Raw genomic sequence first — 22,101 nt, 5'->3', positions numbered from 1 at the left:
GGCTTTTTCTGCAGGAAAATGTGGCATGTATTTTGTTGAAGACAATGCTTCAGACTCAGTGGAAAATTCAGTAAGTAGTAGAGCAGACTGCCCTGCTTTAATTTTGCCAACTATAACCATGAAAGCTTTTGTCTACTGCCACTGAGGATGGCTGGAGTACTCAAGTTTAGAAAACAAGAGCAACCAATGATGTTTGGGGCACTGCCTTGAGGAGAGAGCAGGGTGGGAAACATGTATGAAAAAATTCATAAAAATGTCCTGAAGCATTTCAGAAAGATAAAAAATAGCCACACAGGCTAATCAAATGGCAATAAACTGGATGCATTGAAGGGTCTTTTTGTTTGGAAAATCTACTATTTAAATAACTTCTTTTCAATTTCAAATTCTGCAGAGTTTCCATGGAGAAACAGAACCAGCATCATTTTCTTGGACCTATGAGGAAATTAAGGAAGTTCATAAGCGCTGGTGGCAGTTAAGAGACAACGCTGTGGAAATATTTCTAACAAATGGCAGGACTTTACTCTTGGCTTTTGATAACACAAAGGTAATGTGGTGCTAGTGCATGGTAATGTATCAGGGTTTTGCTGTGTCTTCATAATACATACATTCAGGCACCAGTTTTTAAGGAGACTGATTGCATGGACTAATTAAATTCTGCCTAAAAATACTTTGCTAAGATAGACTTCTAACCACAGCCATGTTGTAAAACACATCTCCAGTGTATTAAGACATTAAAAATGTCTTAGTAATATTATACATTATTCCATTACAGCAGATATCTAGGAACCTGAAAAATGAGAGAAATTAGCTTTGGTAGTTTGAATCTTTTTTAATTATATGATTAAATCTATGGTGTTTTCTTCTAGGTCCGTGATGATGTGTACCACAACATCTTAACTAACAATCTGCCTAACCTTTTGGAATATGGAAACATCACTGCTTTGACCCACCTGTGGTGCACAGGACAGATTACTAACTTTGAATATCTGACTCATTTAAACAAACATGCAGGCCGTTCCTTCAATGACCTCATGCAGTATCCAGTATTTCCTTTTATACTTTCTGACTACACCAATGAAACACTGGACCTAAATGATCCATCAGTATATAGGTAATATGAAATGTTTGGAACAGTTTATTTCCAGATACTTAAACTGATAATCCAGTATAGCTCTAACTTCATTTTACTAAACTGCACACATACGTGAATTGAACCATGCAGGGACAAGCCTCATCCATAATGAATTGGGCTTTTTTACAGATATTTAAATAAATGCCTACTGTTATGAGGTTGTATATTTAACGGATGCTATGAACTGGGCTTACATACTGTCTTAATAGGATAAGGATAGTCCACAGGTTTAAAAAAAGCTGCATGCTTAAATTCACATCATAAAAGACATCATAAAAGATCCAAGTGGATCACCCCACCCTAATCAATTTTTGTGAAGCTGGTTTAACGTTTGTGTGCACAAAATCTTTGCCTTTAAATGATCCCACTGAAAGGTACTTTGCATTTGCTTGCCTATTATTCTGCTGTGGAGTAACCCATGGATTGGAGTTTGCCTTTAGCACCAACTAAAAGTGGCTTTTTTATTTTCTGAGCTGTCTTGTACAGTGCTATTAATTTTTCTCTTTTTTATGATACTAAAGATGTTAATAATCATTGTTAAGTGGTGTGAACCAACATCATTATAAAAATGACAAGATATCAGTACTGTTTCTTTTACAGAAATCTGGTCAAACCAATTGCTGTGCAGTCTAAAGAAAAAGAAGATCGTTATGTGGATACTTATAAGGTAATAACTTTTGCTTCTTGCCTTTTTCCCTGTTTATAAATGATAACGAGACTTTAATTTTTTTTCCCTATCAATATATATAAATGTATATATATATATATTTATATATATATAAAAAAAATAAATCACAAATCAGTATGTTATGTCATCGGCATTCCCATTTCTAGTAGGCTTCATTGCCTAGAAAATTGTTTTATAACCTGCTTGGAACCTGTGTTTGTCTGTTCTTGTAGCCAAAATAATAAATCAGATTAGTCTTTCCGTGTGATACTGCTGAGGAGTTTAAATTAATATATTTTTACATATTAACATACATATAAAGATTCCTAAATATCAGGGATGTAACATATTCCTGTTTATTTTAAAGTACTTCAGTGGAACTTGTGGCTGTATTTTCTGTTTGATAACAGAAAAGTTATTTTCCCTGAAGTATTCTGCTAGTTTAATATGGCCTACTATGGTTGCTCTTTGCTCTGTAGGATGTTTTAAAGGCTCTAGGAAATAACAACATGCTGGGGAATGAAAGTATCTGCACCTTTAAACTCATGTCTGTATCATGATGGTCTAGTGTATAGTTTGTAAATACTGATTTTCTCCATTTAGTATTGAAAACACTCTACAATGACTCCTGTGTTAGAAAACAAAAGGGCAAGAAAAAAGCAAAAGTAATATATAATGAAAATCAGTTCATTTAAATTGGCTTAAGACTTTGATACCTACTGGATTGTAAAAGTGATCATATGTCCTTAGATTTCTTGAAGTGTATTTGATTATAAATCACTTCTAAATATATGTTCCTTTAAAACCTTCAAGTTTTATTCCTAAAAAACTTCAGCAAGCTCTGATTTTCTGTTACTGGAATGCAACCTAAGTAGGAGTTTTTTGTTATTGTTGTTGGTTTTTTAAATTTTTTTTAATTCTTCTTTTTTTCTCTACAACTTTTCTAGTATTTGGAAGAAGAGTACCGTAAAGGAGCACGAGAGGATGATCCTATGCCCCCTGTACAGCCTTATCACTATGGATCTCATTATTCCAACAGTGGGACTGTGCTTCATTTCCTGGTTAGGCTGCCACCTTTTACTAAAATGTTTTTAGCCTACCAAGGTAAGATTACTTTTGCTTCCACTTGCCTTTTACATCTGGGCCTTGCCCCAGTGACCCAGGAATTCTGTATGTCACTCTGTTTAGCATGTTGTATTAATTCCAAATAGTTGATTTCTCTCAAATTAAATCTGGTCTGTGTTCATAGTAGACTTATTTTGAGTTTACCAAGCCAGACCATAAAGCTGTACTTAGATCTATACCTTAGTGTGTGAAGAATAAAGAGCTGGACTGTGTTTGACTTGCAGTCCTCATGTAATAGGTACTAATTGGAATAGAAGAATTCTAAATATTCTCAGCTAACTGGAGGGCAGTTAACTGCTTGAAGCTGCAGATGTACAACTGCTGTTGTGTCCATCAGCAATGTAACAAATTGTTTGGGTTCTTTACAGATCAAAGTTTTGACATCCCAGACAGAACTTTTCACTCTACCCATACAACCTGGCGACTCTCTTCATATGAATCAATGACTGATGTAAAGGAGCTTATCCCAGAATTTTTCTACCTTCCTGACTTTCTGGTCAACAGAGAAGGTATTACTGAGGGGATAACAAAACTGTATATCCAAAACAGCTGTATGGTTGACCCTTTGGGAACATTTATACCCCTTTACTGAATGTGCTAAGCAGAGATGTATGGGAGAAATTTGGCATGAATTTATAGGATATGCTAAAGAAGCTGCTATGTAGGACTGAAGGGAATTTTTCTTTTCCATAATTAAGTCAGAGATGCAAAGGAGTTTCCTGTTTTTTTTTCTGTGTGAATGAGTATGTACAGTTTGAATGTGTTTGAGTGGAGACTTGTTAATAGTGCTGTGTTGATGATCAGCAATCACTGTGCTTAATGATTAGCTTTCATGGAACCTTATAAAGACCTTCTTAAAGTTACTCTCAACTAAAATGTTGGAACATTTATTTCCATTTCTAGGATTTGATTTTGGAGTACGCCAAAATGGTGACAGAGTTAACCATGTCAATCTTCCACCCTGGGCTCGTAACGATCCTCGTCTCTTCATCCTGATTCATCGTCAGGCTCTGGAGTCTGACCATGTTTCCCAGACAATCTGTCACTGGATTGACTTGGTGTTTGGTTATAAGCAAAAAGGCAAGGCCTCTGTTCAGGCTATTAATGTCTTTCATCCTGCAGTAAGTATTTTTTAAGCAGTGTGTTTGTTCGTTCTACTTAGGAACTTAATGGGGGAGAGTTTCACCTGACTTGCTTAGAAAACATCCAGCATGGATGGAAGGTCTCTTGCTCATGTAATGTTGAAGAGTAAGAAAAGGCTTTAACCATTCCACTGCAGAACTGATAAGATCAAAGGGATTGTTGAGAGCTTTTGTGAATTTGTGTTTGTTTTGCTTGAGATAGGCATGGGGGAATGGATAGCTGTTTGCAGTGGTGTACAGGTACTGTGTTTGTACCTATGTGCTTCTATCTCATCAAAAAGAAGCCTTTCATTTAGGTAGATTGTGCTGCGGCTTTTGATACAATTAAAATAGTTCCGTTTGTCCGGATCTCATTATTTGTGTTCTTCCCTTCCTATGCCTCATGTCCCTCCAATGAGCACTTTCCCCTCCAGTATATTTAATTTCAGATAAGTCTTTGTTTAGTGTGAAGACTTTCAGTCTCACTACTTAATTATAACACGAGTATCTCTGTATTTTTTAGCTTCAGTCCTTACTATCACTGCTGAGACAGGCAGTCCTGATTTCAAATCCATTTGAACATCTTACATGTGTTTAATGTTCATTCTATAGCTGGAAGAGCTCATAAAACAGTAGTGTTAGGCAGTGGTGGCTTTTTCTTTTCAAGCAGCCATCCAAATGCTTTCCTTACAGTTGGGTTTTGGGTTTTTTTTTGGTGCTTTAGTGTTGATTTAGTTTGTAACTTACATTTCAGATATTAGGTTTGTGTGAGTGTGTTTTTTTTAAACTGGAAAAGCCTTTGTTAACATGACTGGGGATAAGTATATAGTACACAATTAAACTTTAGAATTGTAAGTAGAGAAAGGAAAATTTCTACTCTCCACCCCAAACAAGAGATTTAACGTGTTAATTATAAAGAGGTACAGAAAACAAACTTCTTCAATTTTTCATTTATCATTAGTAACCCTTCTGTTTTGCACAGATTATTAAAGGTGTAGTAGGAAAAACTCTTAGACAGAAATTTGTCATGGAATATGTGTGGTGATAAATCTTAGAGTGGTAGTTACCACTAATAAAGAAGTGGTGACAAGGTTACTGTTCTCAGTGACCTTTCAGTCAGCACAACTGTTGTGTGACAGCTTCTGGTCCAAGTCTTAACCCAACAACTGAAGAGTCTGTCTCAAATTTGTATGAATATGTTGAGGAATCTTTCCCAAAGACAAACTAGACAAGCTTATTCTGGCTCTCTCCCCTCTTTTTCCTCTCTAGACCTATTTTGGAATGGATGTTTCTGCTGTTGAGGATCCTGTTCAGAGAAGAGCCCTGGAAACAATGATTAAAACATATGGGCAGACACCTCGCCAGCTGTTCCATGCAGCACATGTCAGCAGACCTGGATCCAGGCTTATCATGGAAGGAGAACTTCCTGCTGCCATGGGATTACTGGTGCAGTTTGCTTTCAGAGAGACCAGAGAACACACTAAAGAAATAGTATATCCAGTAGGTCATTTTGATTTGCAAGATGGTTTGATTAATATTCATTTGCTGTAATTATTGCACCATTATGGTTTCCATCCTAAAATTGCAACTTGCTACCCATATTGTACTACAAAAATTAGTAAAATGGTTGTGAAAATACTTTGCATATATGACATTTTGTGTCAATCTAAAATCTGAATTTCTCTTTACCTATACTTTCATTGATGAATTCTGCAATCTGTGTGCAAATCTATAGAAGACAAACACATACTGTGCTTTTCTTCTGTCATCAGCTTTTTCATTATTTGACAGCTTCATTGACATTATTTCATTATTTGACAGTTCCACTTTCATTTCAAGCACTTGTTTTTCCTTAAGTCCAGTGAGAAACTGAAGCCTTGGACTTAAATATATAGTTTTTTTATCTGGACTAGAAACTTGCTGTCTCAGCCCTGAAAGAAGCAGAACTCTGCTTAAAGTTAATAGTTTAGCTGATGATACTACAGTGCTTCATATTTGTCTTTATACTATTTGGAGAATACTTGAGCAGTCCTTACCACATGATTGCTTACAGGAATATGATTATCCTTTATTAGTGAATTCATATTTTTTAAAGGTTTTTAACACCTTTTAATTTGAACCTTATTTTTGCTTGTTTTAGAGTCCATTACCATGGATAAAAGGCTTGAAGTGGGGAGAATACGTTGGCTCCCCAAGTGCTCCAGATCCTGTTGTCTGCTTTAGTCAGCCTCATGGAGAAAGGTTTGGTTCTCTCCAGGCTTTACCAACTAAAGCTGTCTGTGGTTTGTCCTGCAAGTTTTGCCTTTTGATGATATACAGCAAGGAGCAAGGTATGAATTTGTGCTTATTCTCTGTGTGCAATGCATCTGAAAATGAGCCATTAAAAAAATACTAGATTTAGTTTACTGTTATTCTCCAACAAACATCCCTACTTTAATAACTTTTCCCAAGGATTGGTTTATAAATCCAGTAACAGCTTCCACATGTTTCCTGGAGGGTGGATATTACTTAAAGTTTTCAAAACTCCACAGTGGCATCCTGTAATTAAATTTTCATTAAAGGGTCTGAAGCATGGAGATTTAACTTGAGAACTTTTCAGGATTCAGTCCAGGAAGAACTGTGAAGAGCAGAGGAAAAGAAAACGTGGAAACAGAAAAGAAAACATTCCTTGAATTCACTCTAGAGGCAAGGAATGAGGAAAGCTTTATCTGTAAAAAGCAGAGGTGAAGGATCTTCTGCTTTCAGATAAACTCTTAATAAGGATTCTGAATGATAACATACAGATTCTCATGCTCTTCTTTTGTTTTCTTTGTAATGTGTTAGTAAAGGATTTTAAAAGCAAATGTCAACCTCTTCCCTTCTTTTCCACTCCCAGTAGGTGTAACATTTCTTAAAAAAAACCCTTTGTCCTGCTTCTGAACTGTCTTTGGAGGACACAGAATGTTAATGTAGTCCCTGACACCTGCCTGTTTTAATACATTGCAGATTAAGCTATAGCATGACAAAAAGTATTTTATTATGATACTTTGGGATTTTTATATTCTAGCTTGTGATAAACCATGGACCTGAGATGTTTATTGTTGATTATCAAAGTGATCAAATCTTTGGATGCACATGTGACACAATATTATATGCCTTCCTTCAGGTGTGAGAAGCATGCACAGTACTGACATTCAGTGGTCAGCTATCCTGAGCTGGGGATATGCTGATAACATCTTACGACTGAAAAGCAAGCAGAGTGAACCTCCAGTAAATTTTATACAGAGTTCACAGTTCCATCAGGTAAAAAAAAAAAAAAAATCAGTCTCTTTGTCTACAGTGTAATTTTCCTAGTTTAAATGGTGGCATAAGTTGGTAGCAGGTGCTCTTGCTTTCATATTTCTTGGAAATGAGCATTCAAACATAACTGTTTTAATCTGGTTTATTGTCCTTTGGAATGTGTCCCTCATTGTTTCAGTGTGTCTTGTTCCTGGGTGTGTTCATGGACTAGGTAAAGATCCCTTTTGTGAATGCACTTGATTGTTATAGCTTTTCCCTCCTATGGAATATTGATGCAGACTTATAAAGCTTATGTTTGGAAAGGAAACAAAAAAATGAATACAGCAAGAAATTATTGATGCTTCATATCAGAAACAAAACTCCTCTATAATTTAGCATCCCTCTGAAAAAAATTGTCTAAAGGATTGTTAGGGAGCACTGCAGAGCTTGTTATGCTCCAGTAGTTAGTGAGATTCTGCTGAAAAGATTTTGGCTGATGATGTGGCTATAGATTTAGGAGTCTGCAGTAGTTCACTGCTCTTTAGCTGTGAATTCTGGGCTACATCAAATTTCCCTGTTTACTTTATCTCTTGAGAAACAACAAATATGACAAAACATAGTTATAATTTAACTCTAGGATTTCTTTAGCTTATGTATTTTACATGGCTTTTCTTAAGATAGCCAGTAAAGAATGTTTGATCAAGTACTATGGCATACTGAAAATAGCAATTAGAATAAGCTGTTCTCATTTTTTTCTGATTGTGTTTTGTCTTTCCAAGGTAACAAGTTGTGCTTGGGTGCCGGACAGTTGTCAGCTGTTCACAGGTAGTAAATCTGGTGTCATCACAGCATATATGAACAGATTCACCAGCAATACAGTAAGTTTCATTGGACAGGATCTATATTTAAGGATTTAGCTGTGATTAGTACTACAGTCTCTTTTAAAACAGGAAAAAGGAGTAAAGGGGAATATGGTGTATTCATGCCAATTGCTAAAAAGATCGAGTGCTTGTTTAGTGTTTATTTTTGTAGAATCCTCTTTGATATTGTTACATAGATTTAACTCTACATGTTTATTTGTGGGCTTTTCCTGAACTGCTGTTCATTTACTGCTAGCCTATAGTCAGCCCTCATCATCTGGGTCACTGATTGCACCTACAGCTCTGACTGTATTCAATCTAGGTCTTGAAATTGAAGCTCTCTGGCACAATGACTCTGTGCATTAAGGAGGAGCTCTTTCTGTGAAGGAGATGGAGCCTTTCAAAGCCATAACTGAAACTGTAGAATGCATTTCCCCAAAGCAAGTGTTTCAAATGCAGAAGGCACTTACACTACTTAAAGTCAAGATGAAATCTCAGTATAAATATTAACCACTAAGCCTTTTCACTTTGTCATATTCCCCAAGGGAAAAAGCTGTGAGGAACAAAGGGAGAAACACAACTTGCATTACTTAATCCATTAGAGGAAGATACTGAGAGACACTAGTAGAAATCACCTGGATACTATGTGGTAACAAGCATGGTATGGAAACATAAGAACTCAAAATTCATCTTTTGGTTCAGACTGAGTTTTCTGAGCTTCTGTCTGACTTTTCAGAAGTAACTTCTACTCTTCATAATTTTAACAAAGGGCTTGTAATTTGCTTGACAGGTCATTTGAGGTGTGTCCATAGTAACAACTAAACTAAACTAATTTCTCAAATTTAGCTTGATATAGATATTGGCAAACACCTTTGTAGTATGGTGCTCCTTGATGCTTTTGAATCAGCACGGGCTAGAGGGAACTGTGGTATGGTCTGCTGTGCTGACCCAGTTTCTTGTTTTCAGCAGTGGGAAACAGCAGATGCTTAGACTGGGAAGAGCACAAACATAAAGTGATGTGTTCCTTGGCCTTCTTCCAGTTTCTGGTGATCTGCCACAGACTTCCTGAGTTCAGCAGCTCAAGGAGTTTAAATAATGAGCTAGAGCTTAAAGCCTGCAGGCTTCCATCAGTTGGATCTTAGGTCAGGCACTTCAACTCCCCAGAACAGTCAACTTGTAAATAACCTGTACTTAGAGTTGGATTTCTGTTAAATTTTTTGATGTATTAAAATAAAAATTCAATTTACTTGCCTTCTGCAGTACTAAAAAGAAACTCCAGTTTCTTTATTCTTAAGTTCCCTATATTTCCTAGTTACAAGTGATTTTTGTCCAGTTGCACAGATGTTGTCTTCAAGACCATCTTTGAATTTCTCAACCCTGCCAGTTTTACATGCCCCAGGTAGACTGACCTTGTGCCAATTCTGTAGCTCCTGTTGTTGAGTCAGTTCCCCTGCAGGGAATGCAAATTTGCTTCCTAGCATCTGTTCTGTATGCATTTTGTCAGCTGTTCAGTGACAAAGAGAACAGTCTGTCACGATGCAGTACTTGAAACATAAATATTTTGCCCTGTTTCACATGAATATAAATTAATATAATGTATATTAGGCATAAAACATGGGTATCGTGATGTTAATTGGATATGGGAATGGAAAGGCATGCTGTCAGAGTTGAAACATAACTGCATGCCATACTTCTGATTCTCTGTTTTTCCAAGCCTTTAAGATAGTTAAAAAAGTAACAAACTACTGCTTTGAAACTATGATCTATCTCAACATTAAGTCATACCTTCATGAAAACCTCAGCTAAGGGTTATAGAAATTACCCCATTCTTCTCTTGTGGACTATTTGAGTTGTCTGGCAAACTGAAGGAGAGCACTTTAATTATCTTTTTGAGCAAAACTGGGCAGTGATCATTTAAATTCTCCATTCTAGTGCCAAAGGCAATCATTTGGGGTAACTAACAGAAAGAACTGCTCTTTAAAATAGAGGAATACCTGCATATTGTTCCACATCTTGATACTGGTTTAGTGGTTATAATCTAAAAGCAAGTGAGGGATGGTATTTTAGACATAAGGTAGCCATTTCATAACTTACTAAACCTTAATACAGATCCAGCGTATCTTATTACAATATTATATCAATAAATCATGGCTGTTAGTTGAATTCTGTAGAGAAGCTGCTAAAGTTTAATCCTACTTTCAGTTCAAATGTTGAAATGCAGAACAATAGCAACCACTTAAAGGAGAAGGAAGGAACACTATAAAAGGGTATTCAAAATAAGTTCTTCAGAAAAATGAAAGTCTTGATTGTTGCTGGTATGGAAAAACTCAGAGTAATTTTTTTTTTTTCCTAAACTGAGCAAGTATTAAAGAAGGATTTGCATGTGCAAGATACCACACTGTTCTGTGGATGTCAACAGGAGACTTTCATAACTGTGTCTTACTTGGATGAGATGCTCTGTAGCAAGAGCAAAACAGCAGGTCTTGCCATCAATGTCTATTGGCTTTTGCAGAATCACATAGATTTTATTTTATTTTTTTATCCCTATCAGTCCAAAAAGATGTGTGCATTTTCTACAAACTGGGAGTTAAGTATATGTATGTTTTTATCTTGTCTGTTTCTATTTTAATGCTTTTCATAGACCTGCTACCCTCATACAAAATCCTTTACTGTACAAAAATGCAGATGATTTCCTCTGACATCTGACAAAACAAGCAGAAAAATGTTCCTTTCTTTTACAAATATTTTTCCAGTCTGTACAGCAGGTTGTCTTAACTGAAGCATTAGTATTCTGATCAAGCAGCTCCTTTAACATAGACAGTTTTCAGGAAGCCTGAATCATTTCAAATTATGTAACTTGAATAAGAAGTGTTATTTGGTACTAAATTTCCTGCTTTAGTTTTTATGTAGCACTTTCTATATTTAAACTTCCTGCGTGTTTTTCCAGCTTGGTATCACCAAAGGACTTGGCACCAACTTGAGGAATTCCCTGTAATTTACTGTTCATGCAATGGTGACTGCTGAGTTGGGTTTTCCTTCTGTGCTTCCAAGTGCTTCCTCTAGATGCTAAAATATTGAGGAGTGGAAATAGCAGCCTTGCAGAAAACAAATCAGTTGATTTCAAGGCATGTAATTGAGACAGAAGTAGTACAATAGGTCTTAGTTTTGATTCATTGGACCACATAAGAATGTTTGCTTAGACTAAAGCACTGGAAGCAAAAAGTTGAGCAATAATCACATGTATGGCTTATTACCTTATAAAGCATTAAACATAATAAAGTATTAACATTGCTACATTGATATTATAAGCAATGGGAACCCTTTTTTGAAATCTAAGACTTGTACCGAGGCTTATCCTTTTCAGAAAAAAACTTTTTTTTAAAGTTCATGTTTTATCTTCGTGTTTTTCAGCCTTCAGAGATAGAAATGGAGTCACAAGTCCATCTGTATGGCCACACAGCAGAAATAACAAGCTTGTTTGTGTGCAAACCATACAGTATAATGATAAGTGTCAGCAGAGATGGAACCTGCATCATATGGGATTTGAACAGGTACAAGTATATATGTACACAGGTAAAAGTCTATGTATAACTTTTTCCAGTGTTTTTTTTTTAATACCTGTTTTCTATCTTTTGGGTATCTTTGCCTTTTCAAAATTAATTGAATTTGTTTTGTGTATATCTTAATGTGAAGTCAAACACTGTTTTTCCCCATGAAGGATGCTGAAATATAGAATTATATGAAAATAGAAAATCATGGGAAATGTTGATTGAAATAATGTAAATCTTAAATATTTTCCTCAAATAACCTTTTCTGTGTTTGAGTCTGAATTCTGTTTATTCTCTTCAGGCTGTGCTATGTCCAAAGTCTGGCTGGACACAAGAGTCCTGTGACTGCAGTTTCAGCTAGTGAAACAACTGGTGATATTGCAACAGTCTGTGATTCAGGTATATTTGGCAGCCGATAAAGCTGTTTTGATTATAGACGAAATCATAAGACTTGTTATCTATTAAGAGAGTGTGTGTTGATCATCTGAGGATGCATTTGGTCACATAGGAGTTTGGTTTTTTTTTTTTTTCTTTTACATAGTAACATAAAGTTCTCCAGAAACAATTAAGCAGGTGTTTGAGTAAAATATAGAGATGTAAAAGTGAGCAGCCTGGTCTCTTTATAAAGGTCTTGAAGTTTCAACAGATCCCAGGGAGACCTAAATTCTGAGAAGCTGGCTGCTTTCATTTGAGCAGCACTTTGTTGTCAAAGGTACAGTTCTTCAGGGGAATACAGTCTATTACAGAGCAGCAGAATTTTTGTTATTCACTCTATAACTTTAAATGCTTCCATATCCCCAGAAGCAATCACAGATTCAATCCCATTTTATTTTAAAGCAGGTTTTTGTACTATCTTGTTTTCCACATAGTACTGTTTCTGGATGAGCATACTAAGACCTATTGAAGCAGTGGGTTTTTGAGTATTTCATAAATCAGAATGCTTAGAGACATGAAGATTGGTTGTGAGCTATAAGACTGTATCCATAAAGCAGGGCTGAGTCAGAGTCCTCACACTATTTGGCTGTCTATAAGGGTATCTGTGTGTACTGTGTTCACTTAAGACTGGAGAGGAATAGGCTCCATCTAGATGACAGAAATTGTTTCATTGATCCAAGGAGATATTGCATAAGAATGAAGAGTTTATTAATTTTGTTAGAAGCCAGTTATTGACCCCGTTCTTGGTTTGGGCCAACCTTCTTTCTCCTTTGTTTTGAGTAATCCACCTTTCTTTACTGTAGTCCTATACAGACTGAACTGAAAGTAACACTTGCAAATTTGCAGGGTGGAGGAACAGAGCAGGAGGGAGAAAAATAGCACTGTGTAGTACTAAGTGACAGGGGGAAATCATTCTGGCAGTTCAAGAAAGCTGATCTTTAGGTTTTAAACTGACATGGAGACTCCGTTTCTGCAGCTCACAAACTGGTTTTGGTTTTGGGTTTTTTTGGAAAAGATTGTTTTATTCTTTAATTGATAAGGGATGTTGATTTCAATCTTTTTAAGAACACGGCAGTAGTTGGGTTATTAGTTCTTGCTAGAATCAAATAATTCCAGATAACTGGGTGAGATAATTGTGCTTCCTACTTTTATGTATTTTGCTTAAAATGCAAGCCAGGATGCAAGAACCAGCTGTTTAAAGTAGGCAGTATGAATTACCTCTTAGTGCCTCCTAGTTAGTACATGAAAATCAGTCATTAAAAGTAAATCTGTATAGCATTTTGCAAGTATGATGTTCCATATATACAAAGTGGTGTCTTCTAATTTACTGCAGCAGCTTGGTGATTTGCAGTCTCTGTCACAAAAGGAGGGAAGACTTAATTGTTTAGTGCAGCACACATCACTGAGTAATCGAAACCTGATTTTTCAAGGAGTTGATTTCTTCAACCCTTAAAGATAGACCTTGTATAGACCTAGCTGTGGTACAGATTTTTTTTTTTTTTTAACTCCTGTGCTGTGTTCTCTTGCAGTTGGAGGGGGTAGTGATTTGAGGCTTTGGACAGTTAATGGTGATCTCGTGGGGCATGTACACTGCAGGGAAAGTATTTGTTCTGTTGCTTTCTCTAATCAGCCTGAAGGAGTGTCTGTCAACGTGATTGCAGGCGGGCTGGAAAATGGAGTTGTAAGGTAAGCATTTGAGACATCTGTTTCTTAAAATGCTCTTATAACTGAGGCTCACAGTTTGAGAGCATGTAGTCAAACCACAGGTGGATATTTGGCTTTAAAGAAGGTGGACAAAGTGTTGTTCAGTTTCCAATCTTAGTTGCTATGTAAGTGTTGTTTATCTCTGAAATATTTATAAAATGAAATGCAAAGAAAAAATTACTCTTTCTTCCAGATTGTGGAGTACATGGGACTTGAAGCCAGTACGAGAAATAACATTTTCGAAGTCAGCCAAACCTATTGTAAGGTAAAAAGATCTTAAGTGTACAATAAATGGATACTTATCTTTGGATGAGGGGAGAAAAAAAAAAAACACACCAAAAACTGCTTGCCCTCAGCACACACACACACACACACAAAAAAAAAAACCCAAACTGAAAAAACACACAAGAAAAAACTCTTGAGTGTTGAACATGGACTTGACATGAAAACAGGAGGTAAACACCCATGTCTGAGAGATGCAATCCTACTAATTATTCATGGAAGCAAAATGAGCACAAGTGTACTGTATTTGTAATGACAGTAATAACTAGGTTCTACTGCTAGTAGATAGAAATTAGCAGGATTCCCTTGAGAACTAAACAATAGCTACTTTTCTTATGAATAAATTTAATATTATTTTTCCCCCAGAATCTGTGTAAAAATCATGAGATAATCCTAACTTTGTGCCAGACTCAAATACACTGAGTTTTTTTTCTTCATCAGAAATAAATTAAAACACTGCATTTTCCCTGACCACTTTTTTTCTGATGCTGGAGGGAAATGGTGGAGAAGGGAGTAAAAGAAAATCAGAGCAGCCTGGAAGCTTCCATTTTTGAATGCATGTGTAATCTTCTGTGTGTCCCCTGGAATATATATATAAAGCAGAATTATTGTAATGGCAAAGTGTTTTCAGAACACAAAAGAATCACTGTACCACTTTGATATCTCCAGTGGTACAATACTCTGCAGAGGTCTTAGAGTTATGCCAAAATGTTAGCATACTAAGAAATCCCTCCAAAACAATTTTGGTTGGACCATTGCTGAAATCTAATTTAAAACCCCAAACCATGAATCACCATTATTTAGGCATGGAAAACATTGGTAGCAGTTACTGTCTTTGTTACCTCCTTTAAGGAGCATATTTCACAAAGCTTGTTGATAATGATTTAGTTGCTATTGAATAATTTAGTGTTTCCTGCTTAAATGAGACAGAAAATGGATGCTGACCTTCAGGCTCTCTAACATTACCCATGTCATGACTGCAAGACTTTACTATTGTTATAGCTTAAGAAATGCCTGGCTGAACAAAACTCCTATGCCATGAAATCTGATGGTTTTAGTTTCTGCCTGTGTCAGAAAGCAAGTTCAGAGGGCATGGAGTTGTATTGCTGAAAAGTGTGTTTCTGCCTTATGAGACTGTGAAGAAATGAGTACTAAATTGTGTGGCATGTTGAAGTGCTGGACAAAGCTGTAGTTCAGCCTGTTTGGTTACAAAAAAATGAATAAGCAGATACATGCAAGCACATTACTATGCCAGTGTACTCCCTGGGTCTCCCCTGGGAGCTAACCTTTGTGGGCTATATACTCTTATGGGTTTTTTAATGATTTTGAGCATTTTCAATAGCTAAATCTGTTAGGAAAACAGATTGTCTTCTTGTTTTTCAGCCTTACATTTTCCTGTGATGGGCATCACTTGTTCACAGCTAATAGTGATGGAAATGTTATAGCCTGGTGTCGGAAGGACCAACAGCGCTTGAAATTGCCCATGTTCTATTCATTCCTTAGCAGCTATGCGGCTGGGTGATGACTATTTTTGCTGCTAGCTCATGTCTCTGATGCACTTTAAATCAAAAAAAAAAAAAAAAAAAAGATCATAGCATATTCTCATTAACTGGATTTTGAAGTACTTTGAATGTCTATAGAATGACTGAATAGATATTTTTAAAAGAGCAGTCTAAGGTGGTTGTGAAGTTGTGAATGTGCATGCACAAATCTGAAGCATATCCAGGTCGCCAGGAAGCTCTGGTCATATAGTCCAATACCAGCAAAGTGACTCATAAATGCTCTAACATACCAGTCAAAATGCTGCAATATAAAACATAACAGTATTTTTTTAAATCACTTCTTGGACAGAAGTATTTTAAAAAAATTGATTGATAGTGCTTATTCCCCCTCTTATGTTGTAAAATAATGGCAGCGTAAAGGTCTGTAAATATCTCTTAATGTCAGCATATGTATATCTGATTAGTTGAGTGTGATATAGTTAGCTCTGGGATAAGCAACTCAAAACTTAAAAATGTAAGACAAGTTAAAATTGCTTTTTTTGAGAAGCAAAGAACTTAGTAGGTGCTTTTTGCACCATCTTATGATATTGTAATGCTAAAATCAAATTTCTGTTGTTCGTAATTTTTGCCATCCTCTCTCTTACAATAGTCTTTACAACAGACAAAAATAAAACATTTGTCAGTGGCATCATGAAGCAATAGTTAAATCATGTTTTGTTTTTTAATGCAGTGTTAACTCCCTAACTTTGTAACACCTAGCTATTGCACTTCTGTGGCAGATTATATATTGTATACACACACAGCTTATCTTCCAGAGCTCAAAAAAGGTGTTAAAGAAAGCACAGATGTGCTCCTGTTGTAGTGTCATTGAAGTTCAATACACTGTAAAATGTATGAATCTAACTGCTTGAATAATCAATGTTTATAAGCATCAGATGATTTGGAGGAGTTTACACAGATACACTGTGCAAATATATTATTTATTCCTAGGTGCTATTTTTTGAGGGGGAAAAAAGTAAGCCTCCACTGTGAAAGGCTTAACAAATTTTAATTCTTAGGCCAGATCAAAAATTAACATTTCAGTTGATGGATTGGAAGACCTCTAAACCTGACACCTTGAATGAGTGCCTACTAGTCACGCTAATGGTAAAACAAGAATGCTACACAAGTCTGATGTAGTTACATTTTTCTTCTAAATTTCTTTGCTTTTTAATCATTGACATAATCTGCTGTTGCCATACAAAGTGCTGTATCTTCTCATGTTTATGGTTCATCTGCCTTCAAAACACTGTATATGAAGTAGTCGAGTTGTGATAGAAATTACATACAAGAAATCTTTACACTTTTGAAAATGCCAGTCTTCAGAAATTCTTGCCATTTCCTGATTGAAGAACTTTTCAGACTAGAAAAACTTCAAATACTCATAATCCATGATCTTTGTTTCAGTTAGGTAAGTGGCTACATACCATATGAATTGAATTTTAACTGTGTATATTGTAGCAGCATTGTATGGGGTAGCCTTAGTCATGTTTTTCACTGTCTAAATGTTAATGTAAGGTCAAAATATAAACTGAAAACCTTCCTGGATACGTTAAAGTAATGTGCTTTATTCAAGAGGAAAAAATAAAAATATTGTGGGTTTGGGTTGCTTTTGTGTTCCCTGGTTTGAGGTGTTCCTCACAAAGGCTTATTTTTATAAAGTAGAATTCCACTTGTTACAAATTAATATGCAAGACTGCTGGCCTTGTATAGAGTGCAATATTATATATTTTTATGTAAAATTAAAAATGATTTTTTTGAAGCAAGGAATATTTATTCAGCTTAACATTCTGGAACTATTACAATAATATTGCAATAGTATCTGTGCATGATGTACTGAAATTTCCTGTAAATGTCACATTCCACACTGTCTTTGTATATATACTGTCACATTGTTGGGTAATAAACAGATCTTTGTACCAAATTATTTAAGATTATTAGAAATGTGGTTTTGGCTTAGTTTTGCCTCTCTGCTGTTAGGGATATTGCACACCTGACTTCAGATTTCTGGTTCTTGTGTCTTTCATATCAGTCATGAAGTGAGGAAGTGCTGTTTATGGACTACATCATGTGGCTGTCAAATGGAATTGGGGGTTGTAAGACTGAAAATGGAAAAACCCAAGATACATAACTTTGCACATATGGGCATTCCCCTTGGATAGGTGGCTACAGTTTGGATAAAGTGATGAAGCAGAAGTATTCCCAGCTGCCTCTTCCCTAATAACCTGATAGAGCTAAGGAAAGGCAGGGAAGCGACCCTGCTTTGGGTTGAGGGAAGGCAGGTGGTGCTGGGTAGAAGTTGGAAGACTGGAATTTCTAGGATGCATCTGAGAGGAGGCAAGGCTCAGGCTCTTAGGCTCTTCAAAGCCAGGGTTTGGGAGGTTTTGGGAGGCCTGTGTATCTGATTCCTGTTGCAGCAGTCTGTGGTAAACGGTTCTGGTTGTGGAGATCCATAGTGAGGAAGGGGAGAGAAGGCAATAGCCAGATATTCACTGGGGGTGGGGAAAGGAGAGGGAGTCTCCAAACCATGACTGAAAAAAGGAAGCCCTGGTCTCTTATTTGAGATCCACTGCTTAGGCAAACCCATGACAATGGATGGGAGAAACAAAAGAAAATCATTAGAAAACTGTAGCTATGAACTGAATTAACATGATAAAATTTTCTACAGAGAACATGCTGTGATGAGATAAAAACATCTTTGAACTTTGAAACATCAACTTTACTTTATTCTTGCAAATGCAAAGATCCTTAAAAAAGCCAACACAGCTTTAAACATGAAGAAAAGGTAAACTAGAAGTTTGTTAGAAGCAAACAAGGTGTTATTTTTCCCTTGCTGATCTCAAGTTCTATCCACAAAATGAACAATAAATCCTGCAGTCATACTAAAGTCAAGAAACACAGGAAGGGAGGCTCTTGCTCAGCATGAAGAAACTTTTTCAACTCTTTCTCCAAAGATAGATGTATGTGGTTTAAATGCAAACAGAAGTCATGCTTCCATAGGTTGCTACTCTATCACAAAAAAAAGATAAACCCAATACTATTTAAAAGCTTTGCTTGTGTTGAAAAATATTCACTGAAATATTAATTAAGCTTTTAGAGGTACAGACAGCACTACTTTCCTTGCTACTCTAGTAAATTACAAAATACTGATAAATGACCTTTATGTAGAGATTTGCCATTTCTGTTCTGGAGTGGGGTCAAAAAGCCATTGATACTGCATTTAAATTTCTGCAATAGGCTGTGCTGTGTAAGTCACAATTTGGGCAGGCCACTTCTCAATGAGGATTAAGAACTATATACAACAATTCTGATTAGACTCCTACACTATCCTGGGCTACTCAGCAGAAAGTAAAGTAGAAACATGAGCTTCCCCACTGTTAGCAGCTCTGAGCTGGCATTCCCAGGGAAAACATTAAAAGTCCAGAATTCAATCTAATAAGGCTCTGAAAATTCAAGAAACATAAATTTATGCTAGGTGGCCTATATTCAAAGGCTATAGGCCAGCTCTGCTAGAAGGCTCCTGGTTGTGGTAGAACACAGGAATTTGCAGATGAAAAATAAAATGTTTACATAATATATGATGAAAATACATTTCAAAGCAGACATTCTGCCCCTTAGCTTTTAGCTTAAAGAATAAAAATATTAGAATCCAGTGGTAAAAACAGTGTCAATCATTCATGACTGACTATCTGTCACATCTAAAGTATGCTCTTTGTCTAATAATATGTAAATCCTTTGGTAAAACAGAGCCTTTTGTAGAATGATGATGGAATGATATGTGAATGAAATGGCAACAGCACGGGTAAGTCTTACCAGTTTCTGAAACAAGTTGAGGTAAGTTTATGACTTATCTATTTACATTCAATAATGTTTACATTCTTCCTGCTGCATCTCTTTCTCCCAAGACACCACCCCAAAAGCCATTGACTCATTTTTTGAAGAGGCTGCCCTTGCTTCAAAGCACCTTTAAAAACAAGGAGATTGTTTCCCTGTTCTCTTTCCTATAGAAGGTAAGGACTGCTGCTCTATCAAGATGGAATGCAAAAAAGTGTTGATAGCAGGGTAAGTGAGCAGGGTGACCAATGTCTCTTCAGAAGGAACAGCCACCTTATTGGGTAACAACATAAATGAGGTTGCCATGATGGTATTCCTGCCAACGAGTTAACTATCAGGGCAGGCAATTTGTTCAGTGAAAAATGTTAAATGGCCCTTCAGCTGCTGCAGGCCATGATGGTTGACTCCCAAATTTGTAATGTAGAAGTATACAAAAACCGATTTATAAAGGTGAATAATTTTATTCTTACTCCGTAGCCTTGACAAGGTATTAGTGCTCCATTTTCCACAGTGGTTCTTTCTATTCACGGTGGGCTTTTTTTTTTTTTTTTTTTTTTTTTTTTTTTTTTAAAAAAAACTCATTCTTTGTTATGAGGAAAGGAGACGCAATACGAGCTCTTGCCCCAAGATCCTGCGTCGTACAGGTTTTGCCCGCTCCATGTTTTAGAAATACCTGGATGCTCGATCCCGAGTGTCTCCTGAAATCGGTGAAGTAGATGGCCTCACCTATCCGGAGGTGGCGAGCACTGGGCAGCACGGAGGGAGGTAAAGCTCGAAGGCGGCTGAGGAGGACCCGGGGCGCGGAGCCGTGGCCGCGCCTCAGCTTTCCCTGAGCCCCGGGCTCCCCGAGCGACCGTTAACGGCCGCGCCCGCCGCGCGGGGAGGGCGGTTGGCGGGAGGCGCGAGGGCGGTGGCAGCCGTTGGCCGCGTCCGCCCCTCCCCGCCCGTCAGCGCCGGCCCCGCCATGTGCCGGAGCCGGACGCGGAGCCGGACTGCCTGCAGCCGCCCTCCCTGCCAGTCTGCTGCCGCCCTTCCTGCCTGCCTGCTGCCGCCCCAGCACGGTGAGTGCACCGGGGGCTCCGGGTGAGACCGCACCGCTGCGCGGGAGGCGGTGCCGGGGTGGGCGTGAGGCGAAGCCGGGGCGCGCATCGCCAAGCAGGGCGGCCCCGGCCAGGTCATTACCTTGGTGGGCGGGCCGGGAGCGGTGCTTCTGCGTGGGGGTTTCTCCGTCTCTGTGACAGCGTCCCTGGGAAAGCCGCGGCTGCCTCCCTCAACCCCGGGGCGGGCCGGGTGCTGCTGTGCCCGGCAGCCGGGTTAGTCCCGCGGGTAAACAACACCGCTGTGGAGTTACCCGGTTATCCGCAAAAGTCAGGTTTGGGCTCTGGGTTTCGTTGTTGTCGTCTTCAGGGGAGATTGTCGTCCGGAAAACCCGCCTGACCCCAGGTACCCTTTCCCGCGGGCGGGCATGGGGGGGTCTATGCCCAGCGCGGCTCTTCCTCCCCCTTCAGCTGGTGGGGAGAGGCGAGAAAGTGACTGCTTTGCCTGCTGACTGGTTCGCACTGATGGAAGAATAAATCTTACTGCCCAGCTGCTGCTTGCGGGAATTATTAATGTGCGGTGCTGTAAACTGCTGCACAGCAAAGCGGCCGAGTAGCGCAGTGAGACAGAAAACTCGGAATAGCAACTTGAAAACCGTCTCTGTCCTGCAGACAATAAAGTGCCAAGCTTCTCAGAGGCGTTTGCTCTACTTCAGATGTTGCAGTTCGGTTCAAATACGTTTTAAACAGTTTTTAAGTGGAATAATCAAACTTCCCCATATATTTCTTTAAAAGGGTACAATTATCTTCTAAAGTGAGACGAAGAGATAAAATAGTGGGTAGGAGTCATCACTGTCTCAGAATTTCTGCATTTCTGGTGGTTTGCTGAACTGTACATGTACATAACCTGGATGCCTGATGATAAATATATTGTATAAAAAGATTGTCTGTGTGAAACATCACGTTCATTCAGCTGTTGTTTCCTTAGATTTTTAAATGTTTAGAAGCAAGATATTTTTAGATAAAAGATCTGAGCAGGGTAGTGAGAATTTTTGTAACTTGACAGCTGGACTGGATGTAGTACCTGTGTTGGCTGTTGAAGTTTGGCTGTACTACAGTTACATGATCAGCATATTTATGGAATGAAAGCTATATTCTCTCCTTATCATGAGTGATAACTTTGCCTTTAATCTGATCACTTCTGCTTGCACTACTAAGCTTATTCTTGGTGGATGGAGTGCAAAATTGTAGTAATTTTATTCTTCCTGCAGAAAGCGAAAGGATTCCTTAACCTCTCGGTTTATGGAATGATACCAAGTGCAGTAAATCTTGAAGTAAGAACTGAGATAGGAGGGGCAGTTCCCTATCGTGCCCTGCAGATGAAGGGGAAATTACCTATGAAGGTTTAGATTGGATGTTGAAAAGAATTTTATCACTGAAAGTGTTATCAGATATTGGAACAGGCTGCCCAGGGCAATGGTGTAGTCACCATCCCAGGAGGTATTTAGGAGTCACATAGACACAGTGCTCTTAGTTAAGGTTTTCTTAGAGTTAGGT

At 37.8% G+C, this 22,101-nt stretch overlaps 1 protein-coding gene across 3 annotated transcripts in view; it reads left to right on the top strand.

The window, feature by feature from the left end:
• LYST (lysosomal trafficking regulator) overlaps positions 1-22,101 on the top strand; it is a 94,944-nt gene that overhangs the window by 56,620 nt on the left and 16,223 nt on the right. For 2 of the 3 annotated variants that reach the window (XM_071739027.1, XM_071739026.1), the window contains exons 38-52: positions 15-70; positions 392-544; positions 867-1,111; positions 1,733-1,799; positions 2,747-2,903; positions 3,293-3,433; positions 3,828-4,045; positions 5,315-5,545; positions 6,186-6,375; positions 7,191-7,327; positions 8,083-8,181; positions 11,575-11,714; positions 12,013-12,110; positions 13,676-13,832; positions 14,044-14,115. In XM_071739027.1, the coding sequence (XP_071595128.1) occupies positions 15-70; positions 392-544; positions 867-1,111; positions 1,733-1,799; positions 2,747-2,903; positions 3,293-3,433; positions 3,828-4,045; positions 5,315-5,545; positions 6,186-6,375; positions 7,191-7,327; positions 8,083-8,181; positions 11,575-11,714; positions 12,013-12,110; positions 13,676-13,832; positions 14,044-14,115 (2,161 nt within the window). Of the gene's footprint in view, positions 1-14; positions 71-391; positions 545-866; positions 1,112-1,732; positions 1,800-2,746; positions 2,904-3,292; positions 3,434-3,827; positions 4,046-5,314; positions 5,546-6,185; positions 6,376-7,190; positions 7,328-8,082; positions 8,182-11,574; positions 11,715-12,012; positions 12,111-13,675; positions 13,833-14,043; positions 14,116-15,515; positions 17,601-22,101 lie in introns of those variants that run through there. The other variant, XM_071739028.1, reaches the window with a different exon arrangement.

The sequence above is a fragment of the Heliangelus exortis genome, chromosome 3, assembly GCF_036169615.1.
Source record: "Heliangelus exortis chromosome 3, bHelExo1.hap1, whole genome shotgun sequence".
NCBI classification, from domain to species: Eukaryota; Metazoa; Chordata; class Aves; order Apodiformes; family Trochilidae; genus Heliangelus; species Heliangelus exortis.
The sequence above is the reverse complement of the archived record's forward strand: the minus strand, read 5'-3'. Positions and strand labels throughout refer to the sequence as shown.